Source organism: Phallusia mammillata, chromosome 1 (genome assembly GCF_965637545.1).
Source record: "Phallusia mammillata chromosome 1, kaPhaMamm4.hap1.1, whole genome shotgun sequence".
Taxonomy (NCBI): domain Eukaryota; kingdom Metazoa; phylum Chordata; class Ascidiacea; order Phlebobranchia; family Ascidiidae; genus Phallusia; species Phallusia mammillata.
In genome coordinates this window covers 8,858,301-8,885,243 of record NC_137252.1, presented here as the reverse complement: position 1 = coordinate 8,885,243, position 26,943 = coordinate 8,858,301, and the positions used below count along the sequence as shown (strand labels likewise).

At 37.5% G+C, this 26,943-nt stretch overlaps 2 protein-coding genes across 2 annotated transcripts; one reads left to right on the top strand and one right to left on the bottom strand.

The window, feature by feature from the left end:
• Window positions 1-3: 3 nt before the first annotated feature.
• Window positions 4-2,165, bottom strand: LOC145237918 (uncharacterized). Its single transcript, XM_080100920.1, has one exon. The coding sequence runs from the start codon at window positions 1,236-1,238 to the stop codon at window positions 309-311; it is 930 nt and encodes a 309-aa protein (XP_079957046.1). The 5' UTR covers window positions 1,239-2,165; the 3' UTR covers window positions 4-308.
• Window positions 2,166-6,110: 3,945 nt separating this feature from the next.
• Window positions 6,111-26,575, top strand: LOC145226633 (gephyrin-like). Its single transcript, XM_080092303.1, has 18 exons — window positions 6,111-6,249; window positions 6,681-6,814; window positions 7,173-7,251; window positions 7,699-7,756; window positions 8,354-8,541; window positions 9,995-10,061; window positions 10,201-10,440; window positions 10,757-10,927; window positions 12,484-12,544; window positions 13,485-13,634; window positions 16,833-16,925; window positions 17,558-17,739; window positions 18,361-18,573; window positions 21,633-21,801; window positions 22,232-22,346; window positions 22,931-22,995; window positions 23,238-23,341; window positions 23,721-26,575. Exons 2-18 carry the CDS (start codon window positions 6,694-6,696, stop codon window positions 23,949-23,951), a joined length of 2,307 nt encoding a protein of 768 aa, XP_079948429.1. The 5' UTR covers window positions 6,111-6,249; window positions 6,681-6,693; the 3' UTR covers window positions 23,952-26,575.
• Window positions 26,576-26,943: the final 368 nt, after the last annotated feature.

Below are 26,943 nucleotides of genomic sequence, written 5' to 3'. Positions count from 1 at the left end.
CGTTACACGTCACTTTGACCCTTTGCAGTAGAAATGAGAAATTGGTACAGCTGAAGGCCTGCACTCCAATTGTCGGGAAGTTCTTTATTGCAATTTTCCATAACGTGTGCGAAATATTCATGACCGACATTGGGGTTATTCAACGGTTCGCCTGGAAGAGTATTTTTGACGTTGTTTACCTGTTGCTCCCTAATCTGCGTCAGATAATCAGTTGCACCATTCAACTCCGGAAGGTAGTACATCTGATCAGGTCTTCCAGCAACCGTATCATGACGTGACTTTCTGATGTAGTGTGTGTTCCATGAATTTCAAACATTATCCAGTTCTTTTTGAATAATTTTATGGAAGCAAAACCACAGGGCTTCGACCTCAATTTGATTCCCAGCGTTGAATTTATTTTGTGAAACCAAGTCTTTAAAGAAATTCATCCACCATGTTGTACAGATTCGCCGCAGGTAAGACCACCAACCCTCAATTCTTTGATTGTGAGTTGAAGTCCCGTAAATATGTGCCCGCGTCGTTTGACTAAAATAAGATTGGGCTGCGGCCACCATTCCGTTTTCTGTCCTAACGCGTTTGGGATAGCCACCAAACCGACCAACAGCATGTAGAAACAGCTTCACTATTGTAACAGGATTGTTGTTAGTTTTTAGCACTTGTAACCATAGAATTTTTCTGCTCCATCCATCTATACAACCATGAATTGCAAACCCATACGGCTTTAATTTGTCGTATCCATCGAGATGCCAGCAAAAGTTCGGTCCCGGTGAACAGTAGCGCCTCCTTTTTAAACGCCTTGCACGACGGACTGATGAGCCGATCGGGTCTAATTCTTTGAGCAAAATCGCAACCTGGTTTCTTGTGGCGTAACACCCCTCCATTCTCAAGGAATGCCACATGCTTCTGTAGCCGAACATACAATTTGACGTGGTCAATTTTTCTGCTATTCGCTCCCGCACAGCAGCATTGCTGGTTAACAGTTTTTTTCGCTTCAAACCATACAGTTTCAACCTGCTTTTCAAAGTCCGTAAACTTATTTGTATTTTATGGTACTTCCTTAGGAATTCGCGGATGGTGTTGTACTGAAAACCACGGTTGAAATAAAAGGTAATGGCAATTTTAGACCAGTTTAACTTTATTGAACAACCAGGGCAAAATACGAACTCCACTTGCAACAATTCAGAACATTCGCACTTAAACTGGACATCAGACATAGCGACATTGCAGTACTGTTCCATGGTTGTAAAATAAACGTTATAGTGTGTTGCGCCTTACGCAAACTGTTCGTTACTTGATTTGTTACATAATAAAGTCCATTATGATGTTATATTGGGTACTGTTCTTTGGAAAACGTAAAATCAAGTCGCTTTTATATGTTCTGACTTCGGTGCGTGCCACGATTTATGTGTTCTGACTTTGGGGTGCGTGCCATGGTTTTTGTGTTCTGACTTTGGTGTGTGTCATGGTTTTTGTGTTCTGACTTTGGTGTGTGTCATGGTTTTTGTGTTCTGACTTTGGGGTGCGTGTCACGGTTTTTGTGTTCTGACTTTGGGGTGCGTATCATGGTTTTTGTGTTCTGACTTTGGGGTGCGTGTCACGGTTTTTGTGTTCTGACTTTGGGGTGCGTGTCACGGTTTTTGTGTTCTGACTTTGGGGTGCGTGTCATGGTTTTTGTGTTCTGACTTTGGGGTGCGTGTCATGGTTTTTGTGTTCTGACTTTGGGGTGCGTGTCACGGTTTTTGTGTTCTGACTTTGGGGTGCGTGTCATGGATTTTGTGTTCTGACTTTGGGGTGCGTGTCATGGATTTTGTGTTCTGACTTTGGGGTGCGTGTCATGGATTTTGTGTTCTGACTTTGGGGTGTGTCATGGTTTTTGTGTTCTGACTTTGGGGTGCGTGTCACGGTTTTTGTGTTCTGACTTTGGGGTGCGTGTCACGGTTTTTGTGTTCTGACTTTGGGGTGCGTGTCATGGATTTTGTGTTCTGACTTTGGGGTGCGTGTCATGGATTTTGTGTTCTGACTTTGGTGTGCGTGTCACGGTTTTTGTGTTCTGACTTTGGGGTGCGTGTCATGGTTTTTGTGTTCTGACTTTGGTGTGTGTCATGGTTTTTGTGTTCTGACTTTGGTGTGTGTCCTGGTTTTTGTGTTCTGACTTTTGGGTGTGTCACGAGTTTTGTGTTTTGCACTTCTGGGCCACCGTACTAACCGGTTCCCTGATCTCAAATTTCGTGAGACGGTTCCAGTGGCGGCTCGTGCCTAAAATTTGTGGGGGTGCTGCTCAAAATTTTAGCCATTATTGAACATATATAACTTGACAATATATAGAAAACCTACATTTATAGTTTTCTAGCCATTGTTTTGTGTAGAAAAACAAGTAACACAAATCTTAATTAGAAACTCCATTGTGACGTTATTTTTGTTACGCAATAATGTACACGAGTGTAAATAGCAGACGGCATCATTTGTGTATTTTGTTTACTTGCACAGCGACGGCTAAACTGTTTAGTCTAAACACCATAACATGCAGTAATAATGTGGAACAAAAACACACGTGACACAGACTCGAAACTAAGCGGTTGTAAATACGGTAAAATACAACAAGAATATAGAAAAAAAGTAATGATTCGAAAAAGGTCGAAGTATTTCAGTTTGACAACATTTAAAAAAATGGTCATGTTTCATTTAAGTAACCTTATGGTCACAGTCAGCGTTTTCAACATATTATATGACACTTCACAGATTATAATTGTCACACAAAAAACTAGCCATACAGCTGTTTATTGGTATCATAACTGACAAATTTAACAACCACTTTACATTTGTGTCAGAACTTGTTTATTTTAACATCTTTTTTTGAATTTTTGTGTACAGACTATTATTTGTCTTTCAGATTTTTAACTGCTATAATTGCTGCTTTATTTGCTGGCAAATAGCTTTATAAAAAGTGCAAAACTCCTTCAAGCTTTAAAATTTACAACACTCTCACTTAAATTTAAACCATATTATTAAACCTTGTGCTTCCTTTTTACAACCAAAATGAATCATAAAGTTATAGTTTGGGCATGATAATTGATAGCTTCTTCCTTGATTCCAAATGACAACTGAGAAACTGTTTTTCTATTTAGTAGTACTAGCACTGCAAGTGCAAGTCTTTTGGAAATAATGGTGTTCCTAACAAAGGTTTGCATCCAAACTGTTTTGCCTTCAAAGGACTCATGGAAACAGCAAAAAGGATTTTTCATCCTAGTAATTTCACTTGTCAAAACATCATCTAGATTATTTTTAAAGTAATCATGAACATCAGATCTACAGAAACATTTTCATTTCAGTAACTAGTATTTCTTTGTCAACAATAGGATGTGCTTGGTGGTCACTACTATCTTGTCTGTAGAATGTTCATTCTTAAGAAACACTTCCTGTGAAGCAATTTAGCAGCTACTGTTTAGACAAACAGTACATGTCCATTATATCAATACTCATCTTCTTCATCATGTCCACGTAAGGGAGTTTCAAAGTTTCCACAGAACAAAATGCAGTCTATTATTTTGGACAAAATTTCACGATTTTTTTCCACTTTTTTGTTGTGTTCAATAATTGAAAGTCTATATACGCCTCACTAAGTTTTTCCTTAATATTTATAGTTCCCAAAAGTGAAAGTGAAACATCATTGTCCACATGCTTCTTTGACTTCTCATGTTTTTCTGCTTTCTCACCTATTGATAACTTGATAACTGCGAAATCTTAAGTTGCTGAAGCTCACTTACAGTCACCGAATTAGAATCTCGAAAAGCCATGATTAACCTTTCAATCAAAAACTGTAAAAATGATTAAAAAAGAATAACTGTCGTACTGTACTCATTGTCGAACCTGATGGTACACGTGATTTGCTTTGGCACACAATAAACGCGGAACAGACAACTACTTCCGGGTGCCCAGGTCACACGCTACGTGATTGGTGGAGCTGCGCGAGCCGCAGCACCCTGGCTCCTATTTCGCCCAGCATGTAGCTTTTCAAAGTGCGCATGCGCAGAACCGCAAAACGTCATGAAACGTCACGAAACGTCAGAAAACTGGAGCTGCAGTTCCAGCATAGAATTCTAAAAACAGTTCCAGCATAGAATTCTGTTTTTAGAATTCTATGGTTCCAGCATAGATATACATTAGTGTTTCCAAAAAAATTTTTTTTTAATGAAAAAAAAGATGATTAGGGCGGAAATTATGCTTATTATATATTGCTAAGGAATCAAAAATAAAAATAATGAAAGTTATTTGTAATATTATGGTAGGTGTATTAAGTAAAAATATCTAGGGGGTGCTGCAGCTCCGCAGCACCCTAGCACGAGCCGCCCCTGGATGGTTCTATGTAACCGGTGCGAACCGGCTGAATCCCACCACTGGATACAACCATAGTCAGTGCTTTGTTTAAGGGTTCGGGTTCGGTTCAGGTTTTTAAAAATGTATATTTTCGGGTTCGGGTTTTGTTCCGGTTTGGGCAAATTATCCGGTCCGAACCGGTTTGCGGTTTTTAAACCGGTTCAAATTTGTATTCGCTTTTGTTTAATTCCACCCATCACCTACCTGGCCTTACCAAACTCAAAAAAGTGTCCGTGCACTATTATTTTGTACGCGCCCTATAAGTGTTATCTCGTGTATTCTTTAGTGCGCTGTTTTGAAAAAATCACAAAATATAAAACAGACTGACTGCATTTTTTTACCGGTTCGGGTCCAACGCCAAACCAAATATGGGGTTCAACTCCGGTTCGGGTTTTTAGAAAATCGTAATTAGCGGTTCGGGTTCGGTTCGGGTTTAATGAAATTCACCGCTCAAACCGGTTCGCGGGTTCGGGTTCAGTTCCGGTTCGACTCCCTGGTTGACTCTATTTACAATAGGCCTACTTGCTCTTTAGCACACCCATGCAGAATAATTGTGATCGCAACTTGTACAAAAGTGACCGCAAGGTGTCAGTCGTCGTTCGTGTTTTGCTCATTTGCTGACTCGCTGCAGAGCAAAATGCAATGATTTGTATGTGGCTAAGAACAAACACAAATCAGTTCTCGCCATACCAGTTCGTGAGCACTTGCAACCCTTCAGCTTCAAGTGCAGTTGCTTCGTTTTGGCTTGTTAGACTACACGTGTTTTAATGGTGTTTGCTCCTTGATTTTACTGGAATAGCAAAATATATATTTTTCTGTACATCATTGCTGTTATTTGGAAAGTTGTAATATTTGGTGATTATTTACAGCAAAGCAGATCATATTATTGTCAAGAGACAGAAGTTGCTTCGTTTTAAGCACTTTAGACAGATAAATAGTAATGACTTCAAGTTTTTGATAGTTTTCATATTTGGGAAAAGTTTAATAAGCAGTGCATTAGTAAGTAAAGTGTTGTAAATGCATTTTTAATGTTTTTTTTAAATCATTACAATTGTTGAATGCATTGCACATTGGTCCCTTTAAAATCTGCTGTTAGTATGCACATGTACGATGTAAATTATTTTGACATTTATATGTAGCATTTTATTCCCAGGTAAACTGCTCCAATATTATAGTTTTGTGTCATGTTAAAGTTTTAGCCAAATTTATTTATTGGATAAACTAAATGTTACTTGCTCATTAATTTGTACAGATGAAGCTGGTTAATTGCATATTGAATATTGCTTAATTGCATAATTCATTTAATTGCATGGAGTTGGTGATTTTAAAGCCTAATAATTGTTGGGAGAAATGTGTAGTTATTCACAAATTGTTGTGAATTGTTGGCAAAGTGGTTATGTGTTTACCACATTTTTGTCAGTATTTGACATCAAGGTGTTGTAACATATGGTGATATTTGTCAAAAATACAAAGACCATTTTGATATCTGTAATCATTTCCCAAAAGCATACAGAAACGACTAGCATGATATTTATGTGTAGCAATGTATTGATCGTTTGATACGTGATTATATATTTTGTGGATAAAGAATAGGAGACAGCAATAGCAGAAAATTCAATGCTTAAAGTGTGTCAGCATTTTGTATTTAGCATTGAAAATTGTTTATGTATTAAATTATTTTAAATTAAATTATTAAAACAATAAATTTTTACCAAATCCCAATAATTTACAGAGAAGTAGTCAGAACTAAGAATTAAATAGGTTTGGACCTGTTTTTTGTTCCATTTGATGCACTGAAGTTAAATAACTTTGATCCTAATTAAAATAACTCTCCTGTAATCACTGCTTCACATCTTCTGTGCTTTATTAAACTAGGTAAGTCTGTTTTAAGAGTACACAACATGATAAATTTTAAACCTAACTGATAGACACAATAGTGGTTATGTGCATATGTGACTTGCTTTGTTATCAAATTTTTAAATATTTTCTTGACAAAATATAGGCTTGGGGTACATGTCCCTATGCCATAAAATGAAATATGTGAATAAACAGCAACACATATTAACTCTTAAACTTAAAGTCAGGCACCAACATTTGGTAACCTATCTATCACTATAAACCTAACTCATTGAGATGCCACATGAATCTGTGCATGCCAAGCATTGTATATTATCATAAGTTGCTCAGTGATGGCATGGGTCAATTTGATATTTGCCTGTTTTACAAATTAGCTGATTGAACAAATTGTGTACTTTTGTTTTCTTATTTTTTATTAAACTGTGCCCACTGTATGTTTGTTGTAACAGGCCACTTGCAACAATGAGTGACTCCAGTTACTGGCTGAAGTTGGCCAAACTTGATCAGGGGACATTGGGTACATCCCTGGCCCTTGTTAACCCTGAGAAGAAACAACCAGTTTTGTTTGTTGGAATTTTGACAGGTAAGATTCAACTTAGGACACAAGGTCACAAATTAGGCAAGCATTTTTTCGGAATACACCATCAGTAAAGGTTTAAATTTTATTGGGTAATATGACAATGATAGTTATTCCTTTTCTGTATGGCTGACTTTTCTATTTTTACCATCTATATTTTTTTTACACTTTTTCCATGTTTTTTGGCATTGAAGTTGTAATAGATTTATAGAATTGAACAGTTAGTGCAACCTGTGATTCTAACCCTCCTAAAATAATTTGAACTACCATGAAATGTTTAAACTGGATAAAATCTGCACCGATTGTGGACCACAGTATAATTAGACATACGGTATTTTTTATACTTTAACAAACATTTTTATAGTGAGCACCCCCTGTGTGAAAGGTGTTGCTGATGACAAGATTAGTCAAAGATTGCAAAACAAAATCACAAACCTAACAGGGTGAGTTCCTGTTGGTCTAACTAGCCATACATTATTGATGTAGGTGAACCTGTTTGAGCAAATTTATCGACAGGTATTAGTGTAGGTCACGAAAGAGTAATTAAAGTGTGGCTACCCAACATTCCCTTTTTCAGCATGTAATTCGGTTAATGCTTGCTGGCCTGAATTTAACCCTGTTTTTGTGCGGAGAATGTAGCTGGGTCAATCATAGGTGACGGAGTTGTTTTTTAGTTTTCCTAATTTGTCTCCAAATGTGATTTCATACATGTGATGTAGCAAGACACAACATGGGTTTCATGGCATGTTATGTAACTTGCACCATAAGCAACAGCAAAATAAATTGTTGTGGCAAGAAAATAGTAATATTAAAATGAACCCATGTTGATGGTTTGTTGAATTTATAATTATTTTTGTTTGAAAGTAGTTGCAATTTAATTTTTTTTTCAGGTATCGTGTTATCATAAAAGTGAAAAAAGTGGTGACAGACGATATCACAGAAATCAAGGTTTTTAAAACTATTTTTTGTTGTTAGTTTAAACTTAGTTACAGAGTACTTTTACCATTTTCTTTTGAATGTAGACAGAATCTTTGATTTATGGTCAAAACTTATTTTGCTTTGCAAAATTTGGTGTTTAACCTGATATAGTCCAAGAACAACAATAAAAACTTTTTCAACCGTATTGTGGTGACAGCCTTCCAGAGTATGTTTTTTTTACTCTACAACACTGAAAAAAATCATAACAAGATGTGTGGGTTAACTTGGTAAACTACAAAAATCACCAATAAACAATGATTTGATTATACTGACTAAATCAGGGCTTCTCAAACTTTCTTGCTCTGTGAGCCCATTTTATAAAAGGAAATTCTATATGACCCCTTGATGGGTATAGCCTTTGATATTTAAACAATAAATTTATGCTCCATATATATCCCATTTATTGTGACAATGACATAATAACACATGATGTTTCACGACTCCAAAATTATATTTCGCGAGCCCAACTTGGGTTGCGACCCATTAAGAAGTCCCAAACTAAAACACACGTTTTCTATCGGAATTCGATAGTCGATTCTGTTTAAATTTGTCGTCTTTACACTGCAGAATGTACTGGTGAACTGGACAGAAAGTTTGGGCTTAGATCTTATTCTTACTGCTGGTGGTACAGGGTTTTCCCCTACTGACGTCACACCTGAAGCAACAAGGGCCGTGGTCGAAAAAGAAGCCCCAGGATTTACTGTGGGCATGGTGGCAGGCGCTCTGAAACTCAACCCCGTGGCAATGCTGTTCCGGTAATTTATTATGTTGTTATTTTACTGTAGGGAAAATGGACGGCCATTACGGTTAAACGGCCTGATATTTTGTAGCGCTCGTTACAATTTTTTTAAATGGCTGATAATGTTGAGTAACGGTAACAAAATCATGGTTGCTTTGTTAGACTGATTATTATGTACACATTTTTTTAATGTTTTGTTGTTGGCAAATTGGTACGCGAAAAAGTAACAAGTAAAACAAAACGTGTGCCATGTAAGCAGCGCACATTTTAAAATGTCAAGTTAGTCTACTGAACACGGCGCTTGATTAAAGAAAATGCGAACAAAACTGTAATGTGGTAAACTAAAAATCTATTCTAGCTTTACAGACTTTGTAGTGAGTTTTATCCTAAAAAAAATCGGAGCGATTTTGCCCAATTTGACAAGGTTTGTGTGACAAACACGCCAATTTGTGGGGAGAAGATTGTTTATTTTCTCATGTTTTGTGCCTTTGAATCTTTTACCCATCAACGTATTGATGTTCTACACATTTTGGTAGAATACTGAGAATAGTCAGCACCGAGCATTTAGCATCAAAATGGCAATGCCTGGTGTCTAGTACTTTGGTAAATGAAAAATATAGCCAACTAACTGTAAAGTCGAACCCCCCAGCAGCAAGCACAAAACCATGATGGTTGTACGTCATAGCGCTATTATCGACGCTACCTTAAACACGATGTTTTTTTATTCCCATTTTTACCAATAAGTGATTTGGCAAATACTTTTTAGCCTCTTCTCGATTGCACTCTTTGACGAACCAGAACCTCGCAAACCGCCTCAAAATCCATTTGCCGAATATGCGCAGTTCACTAACAGTTTTTCTTACCGGTAAATGGCATTTTTTCTAATTCGCAAATGATATTTTTCACTTTAGTTAAAAATAAAGTTACACATTTTTTAATAAGTCAGTGGTTCCCTAACCTATGTTTGCTGTTGTTTGTCGTAAACATGAACTAATAAGGTAAAAATAAACGTTTGTTGACAAACGACATTGATATCGGATTGCGCACGTAACACAAAGGGCTCTCCTGCAAATATCCAGACAGATATTAGCTTTGTCAATTTGTGGCAGCAAAACAAAATATATCAAGAGTTTTTATAGCTAATCTTTAATTGGGATATTTCCTAAACTGGCGCCTGTAAGTTATATGAACGTACGTTTTAGGACTTTTACAACATCCAATGTCGAAATACAGTGTGCAAAGTAACACTGACAGTGTTTCAATGCAACTATAACCAAAATATTGCTAGAAATTTGTCAAGTCGTCAGAGATTTTAAGCTTCACTCTGGCGTTTCATGAACATACTGATAAATGATATCCCTATGTTTTTTAACTTCGATTTTTTTACAAGATTTGGAAAATAAACGTATCTTACATGGATAGTAGAAATGTAGTCTTGTACCTGTAACACACAACTGACACATTTTCAGAGGGATTTGTGGAATTCGTCGCAACGTGATTATCCTGAATCTCCCCGACAATGTCCAGGCATCATGCGTAAGTTTTTTTTATTATTTTCAGTAATTCATTTCACTATAGAAGCTTTTAATGTTTAAGTTGAAATTTCTATCAAGGCGCTTGATCTCCTTTCTAAGCTCTACATACAAAAAATCTCCAAACGTATTTTTTGTTCCAGGACTTGCTGGACACCGCGATGCCCGTCTTGCCCTTTGCAATTGGTCAGCTAAAATCGGATAAGAACTATGCCTCGCGGACCACCCCTGCACCAGTGGCACGTTCGCCTCAAATTATCCCTTCTCCGACACCGAGTAAACCTTCTCACGTGACCACCCCTGCCCATCACGTGACCGTCCCGTCTCACCACGTGACCACCCCTGCTCATCACGTAACTGTAATGTCTGCCGTTGAAGATCACGTAAGTACGGCGACTATTTGCTTTGAAGGCATTGAGAACGAATAGGGTCCACGGTTTGAATGTTGAATCTTCAGGGTTAAAAGCACTGGTTTAAGAAACAATTAATTCTCCGGAACACTATATACGGATCTGTTCGTAAGTTTAATGGTGAAAATAACCAGCTTAATGGTGAAAAAAATAGAGCATGTCGCTTTTTACATCTATTTGGGCCGTTATTTTCACCATTAAATTAATTCTCTGAAACGCGTTTTTGCCACAAATGCCTAAAAAATCCACCTAAAAAGTCATTTTCAATTTTTCTTACCATTTTAACCAGCACGCACCACTTCCGCACCATGCACCACCAGCCAGTGCGGACCATCACGCACCAACGGGAGTTGATACGCACCATGCTCCTGGTAGCGGAATAGCTGGTCTTTTATCAGAAAACGACATCGATATGCTGACCAACTTGGATGCAGAGGATTTTGAGGAACCACCAGAAAGAGTAAGTGGTTTTTGTATGGACCATTGGCATGGCAACCATACGCTTTATGGCCGTTTGGTTTCTATTGTTTATGGATGGAAATGTAAACCGGTTTAAGGTTTTTTTAAAGCCAAATAATTTTCTTGTGTTTTATTTAGAATTCAATAGTTTATCTCTAACAATATTTGTATAATGTTAAATCATATTCCTGCTTCTGCAACGTACAATAGTCTTTTGAGGTAAATTTAATTCAGCAGTTGTTTAAAAAACAACTTTTGAAACAAATATATTGAGATTGTGGGAGGCCATTTTGTTGTCAGTTTTTCAGTTTTAGGTTTTCTGCAGACGAAAAGTTTTGTTTCATAAAATGTAATCGGAAATTGTTGGAAAGAAAAGATTGTTTCGAAGGTTGCACGATACATTAAAGACTTCACAGTCCTTGATTGCGTAACTGCAAAAGTGTACTTACGTAACGTTTTACGAGCGATTTTCTTTACAAGGCAGGAAGCTATACAATTTCCCAATTACCGCTTCTAAATTAAATTGCACAAAAGCGAAAACATTAAAACAATGAAAAAACTGATTTGCTGTAAAAAATGAGCCTTATGTAACTAATTCTGAATACAGAAAAAGCATTATAATACGATTTAACATCAGAAACACATAGGAAATTGAATTTATTTTGCCGCAATATTGGAGACATTTTGAGGGGTCTTGTTTGCCCACAGGCTTGTTATTTTACCGTTACAAGATGAAAGTCATGTTCAGCACACATCGATCGGCATAATTTCGTTTCCGTGTTGTCTAGAAATGCTATCGTTGTTTTTTGAGAAATCCTAGTTTTATTGGCTTGGGTCGCCTCGAATTTTGATTTCGCCGTTTTTTGTGCAGCTGTTGCAGTTAGAGTTTCAAAACAGGGTTTTAGTTAGGTAGTTTTTTGTATTTGACATTTGTGAGGAAAGATGATTGAAAAACCGGTAAGTGTGAGTTACGTAACTTGAGGTGTTTTGAACGAGATGTTTGGTTGCTAGAGTGGCAAATTTTGTTATGTGAAGAAATCCCAGTTAGTGTTGAACACATTACATGCAAACTTTGTAAAGTATTTTCATAATGATTGAATTGTTAGATTTAGTTTTGTACTAAATCTTGTTCGAATTATGCCGAATTAGAATTGCCGTGTTGTTACGTTTGCAAATCATTTGACATTCAGACAACGGTATGGTTTCGAGCGAAAAATTGTTTCCAAATAAAAATCAAAAACCACTTTCGTGGAAATTTTAGTCCCAAAGTAGAAACACAAACGTGATGAAGTTAATTTTGTTATACCGCGCCATATTTTTTTGATAATTTTAAGTTGACCCATTTACCTGTGTGAAATTAAAACCTTAACGTTTATAAGGCTAAGCTGGCCAAAAGATCGTTAACGACCATTGTTTCATCAAAATTAAACAGTGGAAACGCGTTTTCAAGAAACGAAATTTTGCCTCAAATCCTCATTCAAATAGAACCAATTTGTAACATTCATTTTGTCATGTCATATTAACCTATTTTCACACGTTGTTAATCTTTTGTCGCAGCTACGTGTTGTGGGGACAAGACCATCCAGCAGGGGAACGCAGGCGGACAGTGGAATAAGTGGTAAGCCGTTGTTTGTTTGTTTCTGTAATACGCAATCGTTAAGTGATCTAAGTCAGAAGATTGATTGACACCGCGTTGGTCGTTCCGCTAATACCCTTGTCACCACACCTACGTAGTCCCATGGTGCATGATTGCGCGACGCTTCAGCAGATCATATGAGGTTGTAAGGGATTGTAGGTGAATTTCTCTATACCCGTATACGACCCTACTATGGCAAACAATCTAAAATAAAGGGGTGCCAATTTTGGTTCAGCGATCCTGGTCAGGTCAACGTTAGTTTATACCGCTATGTGCCTTAAACTTAGTGAAATGCATGTAAAGTTACGTTTTTTTTCTCTGACTGTTTTTGTCATTTTTCAGAAGAAAAAAATCGAAATACTTTGTGTTGGTAGTTGGCACCAATATAACAAACTATTTTTTCCCGCATTTTACCAAAAAACAAACAAAAATTTTAGCGAACATCATATCTAAAGAGTTTAGATTAAGCGGACTTATCTTGTCATTTTAACAATTAAATGTCCCCTGTAAAAAAGTTGGGTGAACCCTGGTCTAAAAAAGCAAGTCTTTTATTTGACTCCAATGACCAATTATATACTACATTTTTTAACAATAAGCTTTTTGTCCTGCAAACAAATTTATATTGTATGACTCAGTACACCCGATATTTTTAGAGAACCTATTTTCACGACTAATATTCGAAATTTACTGTACCAGGAATACTTTGTAACAAATTAACAATTTTGGGGGAAATATTTTATGGTAAAATATATGTATTTTTTATAAGCTGATCAAAAACGAGTACTATTCAAACGTTTCTGTGCAAGAACGAAATTTTAAACAAAAATTAAAGGGGAAACACTTTTATGGCAAAATACATGGATCTGTTTCAGCAGCTGATTACAGAAAAAATGACCTTTCTATCTTGATTTAATCCTGCTAGGACTAGGAACTAGAGAGCAGGTGTCAGATGTGACAAGATTAACAAGACGTCCAAGAATTTCACCCTATCCACCAGCCACTGTTGACAAAGCTTATTCAACGGTGCTCGCTAACTCCAATCCTTTGCCAGTGACCACCAGATTTTTTAAAGGTCAGTTACATGGTATATTTATGACATTTTGTTTGGTATTGCTAGATTTTTTTATTCTTTTTTTATAGTTTTTTTTTTACGCATAGCAGTATTATAAAAGGCGTGCTTGCCGTTATAGCTGTAAACAGGTTTTTTTTAAGGTTTGGTTTGGGTGACCGCTAAGTAGTTTTAAGAGACCACAAGTGTTTCATTTAAATACCAAAAACTGTAGTTGTAGTTGCAAGTCCAAATTTTGGGAAACCGCCAAAAAAAACATACAAACAATTTTAACGAATAGTTTGTCGAACAACAACAATTTTAGCGACGGTAGTAACACAACTAATAAAAAAAATACACACAAATACTCGTTACAGCCCCAAAACTTCAAAAATAAATAGAATGGTAAAAACTAAGGTAACGTTCGAGTAAACCTAAAATGCTAGATTTTTGAGGCTGTTTCGTGACGTTGTCGGTGTCACAATTACGTATTATGTCGTGACAATGCGGTGACTGTAAGGCGAAATGTTTGCTCGGTTTTGGTTTTGCTGCATACTGCTGTTTATAAAGTTGAAAAGATCAATTTCGAGACAACGCCCGATTCGAAAGAAGTTAATAGCTTCAAACACATGCGAAGCTTCACCAGTGTATTGTACAACATGCTGCTTTCATTAAAGCCGTAGAACATTTTTTTCATAACGGGTTAAACCCTCACCTAACTGTTGTTGATTTTGCGATGCTGGTATAAAAGTTTTTTTCAATTTTTTGCGTTGTCTTAATTGTGTTTAACTAATTTGTCGTTCAGCTGCTGTGATGCTAAACAGAAAATTGCTAGTTTTTGAGAACTTGTAATTTGTTGACGTTTCGCCCATTACAACGGTAGGGCTTGAAGTGAAGTATTGCGAGCACACAAGCGAAAACTCACAAGAGCAGCGGGATAACATAAAATAATTACATCAGAACAAAGGCTATATGATACATTTAGATTTCATAACTTTTTCTTGGCAATTTTGGCGAAATAATAAAACTTTTGTGGATCCAGTTTCTCTGTGGTTTATGACCAGTGGTGGCATCGAACAGATATGATGAGGCATGGCTTTTTAGCTTGTTACTCCCAACAAACTTGCCTATACGGTCAATGCCTTGCAACCAGTTGCACCGATGCGGCCCTACACCTTAAAACATCCGCAAGAAAATTCAGTATACCCAAGTAGAACACAACACAAATTAACCGACCATTTTATTATTCTTAAAGTCACTTCAAAAATGGAGGCAGCCTTTTAGGGGTAATAGACAGCTAACGTTTAAGCCGTCGTGACTTAAGAGCGATATTTATTTGACGAATCACGTTACAAAAACAAACAGCACCGACGGAGCGACGTTTCGACGCCCAGATAGCGTTTATGTTGTGTAAGTGAAGTATTGTCTGGTTACGTAATTATGTTACCGACGTAACATGCATTTTAGGGGCATAGTCCGAAATTTAGTGACTTCTATATAGCTTTTGATTCAATTCAAATACAGTGTTTTGATTTTACTGCAGTTCGAAGTTTGTTCAAAAATAACGGGATGGGTTAATTCTTCTTTGCTTAATTTCGTTCATTTTACCGTTAAAAATGTGTTATTTTAAGAGATTTGTGATTTAAAAGATGATAATTTATGTTGATCTCTTTCAATGGCGTTGCATGAAAGTCATTTTGTTGAAGTTAAAGTCATTTTTTTGCAAATTTTTGCAGAGGTTCTGACCGTCTTTAGTGGATCGGTTTATGCAGACACATTTTGCGTTGGTCCACATTTTTCTCACGTACATTTTCGTCCTTGCAGGCGTTTACTTGTCAATTAAATTCAGGGCAATGCTTTCCGAAATTAGAACCGTCCACAATTGATCGAGCAGCTTTAACACAATGTGCAGGTGGAGACACCAAACACCTGCTCATAAAATGGGAATTTTTTTGAAACAAATTATTTAAATCGCCACCCCCTGATGGCAGGATTATATTTTTCTGTGTTAATTGCCACCTGCGTGTTACGTAAAAAGCATTTAACTGTGATGTTTTGATTTATTACACAGGAAACAGTCTTCGTAACATCTGTTGTCTGCCATATCTAAAATAGGAAAAATAAAAGATTGATAATTTCACAACGTTTTTTATACAAACGAAGTCATACAATGGAAATGTTACTAATTGCATGTAGTTTGCAACCCAAACATAAAATACTAAAAATAAAAAATACCTGAATAAAAAGTTTAAAAACAAATGTGATCACCACCTATCTTTCAAAAACCTGGTTGTTCAAGGAATAGATCGCCTGTCGTTGCAAGAAAATAATTAAGCAATTGACCTTTAAGGTTGTGCTTTTGTATTTCCCACAATGCTAAATAGCGGCGTTGGAATCATTACCTAGGAAGTTTTTGATCCTAAAAGGTGCCATAGCTACATGATGAAAGTACTTGTTTGTCCAAAAGGCAGCATGTGGTCTCTATAGATAGGCCCAGATTTTCCATCCATGGCCATAACCATATAAGCCGAGCTGGTATGTTTCAGATAGAATACACCATTGTTATTTGGTACACAGGAGAAAAACCTGATGCATTATACGGTTCTGTCCGTTGTTTACAAACAGCGGTTGGAATAAAAAATGTATACGTGCAGCTGTCGGGTTAAAACCTGTCCCAATACAGGATAAGTTAAAGGCCTTAACGTTACTGATTTTTTAGTTTATACCGCCGCGGGCCTGTTTTCTGGCGTATTACCGTGTTTTCTACGAAACCTTGGCGTCCCTTGCAGCGTTTTTGTGCCAACGGTTTCCCAGAAATCATTGCGGAAGTCAAAAGCCGATGTAGTCAACAAAAAGGCCCCCCTTGTTATTGTTCTTCGTGGTGTTGTACGCCCCCAAGTGTGACTAGACAAGTGACAATTGGTTTATCACTAAGAATCATTAATTTAAAACCATTTTTTTTGTACAAACGTGAATTGAGTTCTTTCAAAAACGGTTATGCTTGAAAAATAGGCAATTAGACATTGAAATCACACATTGTCTTAAGTTGGCGGTTATGGGATAATGCAGTATTATTAAAAGAATATTAAACTGTTCCTATTGCCCTATACACGCTCACAGACACACATTTTGCTTTCGTTAAGTCCAATACATTTTTTAGATAATCATACGGCGCAAAAATATAAGCAAGCAAGTATGCTTATCTGTTGCTTTGATTCCCAGATGCGGTTGACCATGTTGTGGCTGAGGATGTGAGAGCGGCTTGTTCAATTCCATCCTGTGCCACTGCTGTAGTTGATGGGTACGCCGTTATCGGTAAGTTCATTCAAGCGTGTCGTCACGTGGCCTCAGGCGTTGTCAGTGTTTTTTTTACGAAATCAAGGCTTGATACCGTACCACCGCTAATGTACTTTAGTTTAATAAACTTGGTAAAGGGCTGGACCCGAATTCATGCGCATTCAATGATTATCAACTATTATTTAACCCTGTGGTTGCTAACCTTTTTTGGGTCCTTTATTAACTTCACATGTCATATTGCCAGAGCTAAAGTGTCTATTTGCAACCCACATGTACAAATTAAAGTAAATTCCTTTCCTTAAGTTTAAAGATTCCTAACCGGTTGGGAACCACTTGCTTAACTTATTGCCCATGTGTCTACTATTGAAATGTCAAACCAAGAGATGATAATAAGATCACAGTTGAAACTACAGTAATATCATGAATTTTCCCCCACATTAACTTTCAAATATGTCGACACGCTTTACCAGCAGTAAGGTTAATATTCGATTGCCAACGCAAATGCAAAAACATGTTTAAGCGATGCAGTTATATATCAATCTCTTTTTTTATACCTTTTTTGAAACTCCAATTGTCAAATAATTACTTACACTTAACAGTTGACAGTTTAATTTTTTTGTTTTGTCGCAATGTTTTTGTGTTTGTCGCAGCGGCTGATATGCCAGGTGATGTGGAAGTAGTGAGTGGCGCTTCTCTTGGTAAGAAGCAGGGTTCTATTCCTTATCTCAACCTTGGCAAGGCCGCTCGCGTCACTACTGGGGCTCCACTTCCGCCAGGTGCTGACGCTGTAATTCCGGTGGAACAGACTGTTATATTGGCTGAGTCGAGCGATGTGAGTAAATTTTGTGTTTTTATGAAAATTTGTGGACGACAAATTTCGACGATTGTCATGTCTTATTGAGTTTAATGGAGAAAATAACGGCCCAAATAGACATAAAAAGCGATATGCTGTATATTTCAAACGTTTCGGCAAATGCTCATTATTGATTTTGTATCTGGAAGGCTGTCAAAATTATAATTTTCACTTCGCAGAGTCGATTTTTCGATATAGTGCGTTGATTTTTAGTGCGTTCTGCAAACGAATGGTTCTCGAATATTTGTAGACTTGCTGCAAAACCATAATATTTTGCTCTACTAATGTAAGTCGGGCCGGGCTTTTTGGGTCGTGTTCTGGTGCGACCAGGTTCGGATATTTGAATAAAACCCAACAGCCTTAATTCACTCGTTTATTTATAATCAATCAGAGTTGTAAGCAGTACTAAAATTTGATGCTGAACCCAAACTCACAAGACCAAAAACCGACCCGAACCCGATTTTTGAAAAAAAAGACCCGGTTCAAGTTGGTGAAATTGCGGCAAAAGTGATACCAAGTTTGAAGTCAGCCCTGAATCAAGCCCGTTTTATTAAAACTCACGCCCGAACCCGACCCGACTTACGACTCTGCAATGAACAGGGTGAGACAGAACTTCGTATTCGCTGCAAAGAGACAGTGACACCGGGCAATTACGTACGTCAGGAGGGCAGTGACGTCAAAGAGCGTGACGTGGTAGTCGAAGCCGGAACCAAACTGGACCACACATCCATTGGAATGTTGCCTGCAGTTAATGTTTGCAACATTCGTGTACATCGTCTACCAGTGGTGGCTGTGCTCTCTGTGGGCGCTGAAGTAAGTATTTTGATGTTAATGCTGTTTCTGGTACAATAATGATTAGGCCCGTGTTTTTAACTGAAACTGAAAACCAGCGCCCGAATAATGCACAGTGTTTGCAAAGACTTTTTGGCTCTTTTCCCAACTCTTTTAATTTGCCGCAAACTAATAAACGTACCGAAAACCAATGTTGCCTTGTTTATAAACCCGGTGATCTAAGTTTATTAAATTTACAGCGTTCGAATTATGGCAACTTTCACTGCCAACCTTCTGCTTGGCTGCAAACTGAACAGTCACCCTATTTTGCCAGCTCTGTATAGAGCAGTGACTGTTGCAAAAATAAAAATATGATACAGTACTAGAAAAAACAACAACAAATATATTCACTTGAAAAACAAATTGCTTTGGGGTCTCACTTACGGTCATGTACATAGTAAAGCAGTTACTCGACAAGAACGTGGGTTGTTACATCAACACATTTTGAGTTTTTTCGACCCAAAAGTGAATGGTTTAAGATCTAAATATGTGAAGCGACCCGGTATATGCGGACCTCTGCAGTAAGAATTTATGTACAACTCTAGTTCTTGTAGGTTATACTGCGTTTGGTAACTAACTACATTAACGTGGATTTCTAGTGTTGCCATATAAAGTCGCATTTTTTTTATTAAGTCCTATACCCAGGGTTGCTATCGTCATGGACCCCAAAATAAGGACAACCGAAAGTAAATTTCCATATGAAACTAAACAAACGTTTTTAGACAAGCCTTTATACGAGCCATGATATATCACATGTCATAATTTTTGCCAGAAAGAATCTATTCCAGCAGAAACTCCTTGTTTGTAGAAAATACTTTGTGTGTCTCATGACAGCTTTTACTTTTAATTGTAGCACGGATTTGACTTGTAATTGTTGAAAATAAGACAAAATAAGGACTCAAGTCAAAACCAAGGACATTTCTTAGAAATAAGCACAATACATTTTTCCAAGACATGGGCCTAAAATAAGGACAAATCTTGGAAATAAGGACTGTATGGCAACCCTGCCTATGCCGCATGGGATGATAATTGCACTATTTAAAAAAAGATTTTTTGCGGCCCAGTGGTCAAAAACACTGCTCTAGCATATCGTAGCACATAAAAACAATAAACCAAAACTTAAAAAAAGCTCAATTAAAAAAACAGACGTAGTCAACATACAGACGTTATAACAATGACACCAGCAAAACGACGGACAGTTTTGTTTTCGATGCATTAAAAGAAAATTATTAGCTTGGTGCTTCAGTTTGGTTCACCACATACACGTGGCCGTATGTTACATTCAAACCGCAGAAGACAAATTCACAAACTGTATAATTCAAATTCAAGAATACGTGCAGCAAATATAATGTTTCGATTGAACCACAAAACGTGCGGTAGTTTGATATTAATCACAGGGTTCACCGAACGCAAATGTGTTTTGAATTCAGTGATTGCCAAAAAAGTTCATTAAATGTTTGTAATGTAATTGACTGTTAATTGCACGTGTTCAACTTTTCTAAGTATAGTGTGATTTTCATAATTCTTGCGCTTTAAACCTTGTGCAGCCATTTAAGAGTGGTGATTGTTTAAGGCAGTGGTTCCCAACCTTTTTCAACGAATTCCTCCCTTGACAGTTCAAAACATTTTTAATTCCTCCCAATACTACATAGTAGATGCTAAACCATACAAGGGTCATTTAAAAACTTCACAGGTCATATTTGCCAGAGCTTAAGTCTTCATTTACAAACCACATGTAAAAGTTAAGGTGAATTCCTCCAATAAAGTTTCAAAATTCCGGACTTGTGTGAAATTCCTTACCGGTTGGGAACCATTGGTTTAAGTAAAAAAATTCGCTATGTTTTTTTTTCACCAAGCGAAATAAACTTAACTAAAATTATATTAAAGCATTTCGCCTTTTATAACAGTTTATGCTCGGATATTTTTCCCTAAAAAGGACACAGTCTCTAGGGCCCTTTGAAAGCCTTACTTTTTGCATGGACATTTTCAATAAAAACTAAAATCCTTGCTTCTACCATGCGCAGCACGACTCTGTGTCCTGTATTGAACTCTACAAGGGCAGATGGCATTTACGTACATTGCACCTGGCTTGTCAATTATTCTCATCCACTTATCGTTATTGATTGCACTTGCCATGTCGAAAACCGCTATACACAGCCCAAGAGCATGATTTATTTACCCAGGACGTACATTTTGCAATATTTTCCATAATTTAGGCACTAATTTGCCCATCTTTTACAATCCTTTTGATATGCCTTGTTGTTACGTAACACACAAGAGTGCTGTTTTTTTACAGTGATCCCCCATAGTTTATATCTCCTACATTACTTTACAGCAGTAGTTCCTATGCAAATTTGTATGAATTTCCGACGCATTAAATCTATGCATTACAAAAAATAACAAAATATGAGACCCTCTATACCAGTGGTTCTTAACTCGTTTCGGGTCATGAACCACCTGCCAGGCAAAAATAATATCGTGGACCATTTCTTTGTGGAGCAATATTGAAGTATGCTTACGAAACAACCAATTAGGCTTTAAAACGTACTTTGAGTTATGTGACGATGAAAATAAGAGCCTTTCTGGGACTCGCACACTACCGGTAGAGCTACTAACACTGAGCTTCACCTTTGGGCCGACCTGGGAACTTCTGGTAGGTGGCGCAAAAGAGCATAGGCGTTTATGGTGCTGACTCAGCAATTATTCTTACCGTAAACCCAGATTGCTGTAACAGCACCATAAACGCCTATGCTCTTTTGCGCCACCTACCAGAAGTTCCCAGGTCGGCCCAAAGGTGAAGCTCAGTGTTAGCAGCTCTACCCACACTACCAACCGAGCTTTACTCATCAGTGAACCCGTTGAAAGTCGAATCACAAGCACTATTGCCTGCCTTGTATGCTGCACATTTAAGGGATTGCCAGATTGACTTGTAATCAGTTTAAGGTTGATGCTAACGTTGTCAAAACGCGTTAAACCCCGAAATCTAGGGTTTGGTATGTCACCCATAGTTACCTACATCAACAAACTTTTATCGTTTGCAGCTCGTGGAGCCTGACACCCCATACTTACAAGATGGCCAGACGCGGGATACCAACCGCATTACACTTCTCACAGTTATTCGGAAGTTGGGCATAAAAACTTTGGATTGCGGGATTGTTAATGATGGGCCAAGAGACTTCATAGAAGCTGTAACCAGAGCATACAAGCAAGGTACGTTCTTGTAAATAGTTGTGTAGTTGGTCGTAAAGGGTCTGCCATATATTCTGTGACATATGGGGGTATACCAATGTGCCTTTGACATCATTTTGGTAAAGTCGTCGTTCCTAAACTAGCAACTGTTTGTGACTCGCCAATTCCAGTATTGTGCAATAAATAAGTAATCCACTCGTGGCGCGGTTTCGCAGTTGTCTTAAACGTAGTTGAGAATAAGAATTATCTTTGTCCACTGGTCGGCTGTGTTGATGCAACTGTTAGACCGAGCACCGAGCATAAAAAAATATGATGCCCGTTGCCGAATACTCTGATTCGGGCTCGGTTAGACCCATCCCTAACTAACGATTTAAAGTGGGATTTATCTACCTTGCGGAGAGATGTCTTTCAGTTGGCATTAAACAGGTATAAAATTGTCTTTTAATTTTAGCCGACGTGGTGATCACAACTGGAGGTTGTTCGATTGGTGATAACGATTATGTAAAAGCTCTTATTTCGGAAATCGGAGCAACTCTGCAATTTGGACGTGTTGCTATCAAACCGGGGTAAACGATAAAACATTGCTGTATTTACAGCAGTGGTTCTCAAACTTTTTCATTATTTTTTCAAAACGGTCTCTTTGCCATTATTTCGAGGGCTCGCGGTCCTTTGATTTAAACTTTTTCGATGGCACAAACTGACGCCAAATACGATTATAGAAGTATGAAGGTGTTTCGTATGGGACATCGAAACGTTGGCATATTACAATAAAAAACTGCCGGAAGAGCTAAAAATTCGATTATAGAAGTACTTCAACCTTTCCGCGGCCCCCCTAAAATTGCCTCACGGACCCCAAAAGGACCGCGGACCCCAGTTTGAGAACCGCTGATTTACAGCATAGTAACCGAGCTGCATGTTAACGACCATCGAATTAACTAGCAACCAAACAACCTGTAAAGAAGCATTGCTTTTGTCCGTGAAACTAGTCAACAGTGGTTTATTAGATATTTATATTATAACCGTACGTGACTTACTTACCAATAGAATAGAAAATATTTTATTTATTTCGAAAAAATACCGGGTTAGACCGAAAGACCGAAATTTCAATCGTAAAAAAGAACTAATTAATAAACATATTTTGTGTGTGCAGGGCTCCGACTGCTTTTGCTACTCTAGAGACACCTCTTGGAAAGAAACTCTTCTTCGCCTTGCCAGGTTCGTAAGACAGTGGGTTAAGTTTGATACTAATGGGTGTTTAATGAGGTCCTAAATTTTTATTTGTTGAATAAAGCATTTGGGTTAAAAAATACTTATATGGATGGTAAACTTATCATAAAAACGTTGGGACATGTTTGAATTGAGCCCAAAGTATTCCGACACGTTTTAGTCCAAACTTGGTCCATGGTAACAGCGTTAACAACGTATGAACTGTTAAATATTTCAAGTTTGTGTTACAGGGGTACCGAGTCCAGCGTTGGTTGCTTACTACGTGTTGGTGTCTCCATGTTTGCGAAAATTGAGCGGCGTAAAAAATCCGTCTTCAACTATTATAAAAGTCAAGGTAACTAACCCTTTATACAGGCACTTTTTACCTCGCCCATAAATTTCATGCTAAGATATAATATACATATAAATATGTATATAGATGAAAATTGGGGTTGGAATTTAGTTGGTTTAATAAACGTTTGGGCACCATTGTGCCGGTGCATCTAAAATATACATGGTCACTTGAATCATTTTTCCACCGCTTGGTGCACCATAACATCATTTGGTGCAGTTTTATCCTTTGGTATAATTTTATATTTTAGATGCACTCACACTGTGCACTTGAATACAGGACTAAACAAGGTCTTCAGGTTTATGTTTTTCATTTCACATGATACGTTTGCACTATGTGTACAGTATTATTTCATTCATAAAAAATCTCCCTTTACCTCTAGCTTTCCGCTGACGTATACCTTTCCGATGTACCGGAATATCAGAGAGCAATTTTGCGTTGGGACGAAACCGACCCTGTGGCCTATGCCGAAGTGACGGGACGACAAGTGATTAGCAGATTCCTGAGCATGGTATCAGCAAATGCGTTGTTGATTTTGCCACCCCGTTCTGACACAATTTCTGTCGTGAAACGAGGCTCAGTGGTGAATGCTATGATTGTGGGAAAGGTATAAGAAAGAATTCCTGATGGATCAGTTGAGTTTTTTTGTACGAAGCTTTTTCGCTGTACTTTTGCATTCGTGCTGGCTTTATGCGCTTTTTGTCTTTTCAATGTAGTTTTTTTGAGGAAACCTCTTTTTTGTGCTTAAGTATTTTTTGTGCCCATATACGAACTTTTTTTTAAAAAAATAGTGGTTTTTGGAGTTTTTAACTTTTTTTGATAAAATATGGTTCTTACTGACCAATCTTATTGGTTTTATACAATGGTAATCTAATTACTTTTATTCGTTTTATGTTCAAGATTTGTTCAAAAGTTCCATTATGAAACCATTCTTTTATATGAGATGATTCTTGCCTTGCAAAGTAGAATTTTAAATGCTTTCACATTGGTGCTAACGTTAAACCTTTGGCTTTAACCTTAAACGTTTTTCGCGGTATATATATGAAACTTTCTTTAATTTTTTTCGGCTGTTAACCGTTAAAGTTCTAGCTGTGTCACATATCTAGAAAATTTCAACCAACTACATAATTTAAAAAAAAAATAATAACCCCAAGTGACACGTAAAAACGAAATTTTGTTTGGTTTTTACTACGGTATTTCTTAAATGTCAGAGGTCATTAAAGGTTAAACTTACGTGATTGGTTGACATTTTCGATAAAACGTACACAAAAAACGACAATGTCCTTAAATGTGCCCCATGTATAAGTAACTGTTGTCGTAAGCCTTAGAGATTTTTTTCATACGCCTTGGCATCAGTACATGAATATTGTAGGCGTAGAGCAATGTGTTGTGGTCCGCTTTTTCAGCTTTGTATTTTTGCTTGCTTTCACGCCGTTTCGTGTATGTTTACCTGTTGTGCTAACTCACTGGTTGTGTCTGTTAAATCTTTTTTGCATACTATCACTAAGTAGCTTGCGTTGTTTAAGCCTTATCTGGTTTTGGCTGAACTGCATTTAAGTTGGCGCATTGCTAGAAGACTACATTATCCTAATTTAGGTCACAATTGAGTGTATACCAAGTGTTATCGGCGAAATGTTTGACCCAAAGGTGTAAGGTTACGAAGAATTATGTAAAGAAACCGTCAGGGGTGTCAGGGGAAATTTTTGGGGCTGTGACGACACGCAAAGCTTTCCGTGAAACATTTTTACCGGTAAATAAGAAGTGTATATGGTGCTGGCGCAACAAAATCCTACAATTTCCTTAAATCCCGTATGTTTGTGTTCTAATTTTAAACCCATATAAAGAGTTTTGACACCCCTGGTTTAACTCATGGAAACTGGTCTCGCTCGACTAATATTGTCTTATTCCAACCCACTCATATTTACAGTCTAAAATGAAATCAAATTAATTGTGTTTGTTGTTTCAAAATCCAGTTTCCTTTTACTCGTCTTTCTTCCAACCTCTTGGCCACCAACCTAACCAGCCTGATTTCGATTTCGCATTCTATACCTATCCATTTTTTCTTATCAGAACCCGAGCTGTTCTTCTTAATTACGTCAGCCCTAACCACACACTACGTAACTAGTGCTTCCTGTTTATTTTGAAAGTACAGCCGACCCTTTATTGACGTCACCGTAAAATAAGTCTGTAATTCGTCTACAAACGTTTCAGACTGGTCACTCAATTGTGAACTCCCAAATGTGTAAAGCAGTGGTTCCCAACCTATTTCGACGAATTCCTCCCTTAACAATTCAAAACATTTTAATTACTCCCTTATGTGCTACGTAGTAAAGATGGTAAACCGTAGAAAGGTCATTTAAAATTGGGTCTTTTATCAACTGCACAAGTTATATTCCCGAAGCATAAGCGTCTATTTACAAAACTCAAATAAACATTAAAGTAATTCCTCCCCTCAAGTTTTAAAATTCCTCTCCGGTTGGGAACCACTGGTTTTCGAGACTTTGACAACGGGCCATTTGGGTACCGTACCTTGCTGGTCCATGTCTTAAAGTATGGAATATCAGATTTTCTTTTATGGGTGAATAACGGCATTTTTTCTCTGTATGAGCGTTTGTACATGAAAGCATCCCAGATGAATTTGTTACGTCGGATGAGTGGAGGAGCTTAGCGCCACTGTCAATCCGTTTTGTCATTTTTGAGAGTTACATGTTGAGCGTACATGAATTTTGGTCAATTGCGTTTCTGGTGTGATGTTCTTTCAACAGTTTTCGTAACACTTTTCAGGAAAACAATGGTACTGCGTTTTTCAAATCCCCAAACACAAGTGTTTGGACGAAAAAATCTACCTTTTTTCTTTATCCTGTACTACTCCTCATCAATTTACCTTCATCATTTATAAGTAATCCTATTGACGTAAACATTGTAACTCCTCATTTGTTCCATAAACTCACATCACCATAAACAACTATACATACTTGGTCGTTATTTTGCATTTTTGCCTCGCGTTTTGTCTCTTGGATGTCGTGAGTTATTCGTGGTATACTTCGCTGGTTTTTGCTCGATGTCTCCTCGCACACAAGCTTCGTACCTGGAGAGCGGATGTACATGATAGTTGTGGACCTCTAAAACCCTTCCCTGTGCTTATCGTATTGTGGTCGTGCCGCCGCGCTATCAGTGTGACTGATTTTATGTCAGAAAAAACACAAAAAAGTGACATTAAAGCTGTACATGAACGCTTATGTGGTGTTTTTTTTTTGCGTACACGACTTGGGTCATTAGGTGTACTGGAAAAACCAAGCGGGACTGCAACATCGCCCAAAATATCACATAGGTGGCGTATATCCATCATTTAAATTATATGATGTACTTTACCGTTAGATGGCGCCCCTGATTTAACCAGCTGATGAGGTCAGGAAGCGTTTCATTTCCTGTGTTGTTACAATCACGTATATGACGTACAGTCACTAAATTGCTGAGTTAGTGTTTGGGCGTTGCTTTGCTTAACAGGCGGACAGTCTTAAGCTTAAAACCGTAAATACGATACAACTAAGAAAGTTAGCATAGGTATTTTCATGCGCCATACCTTACATACACATATAGGTCCA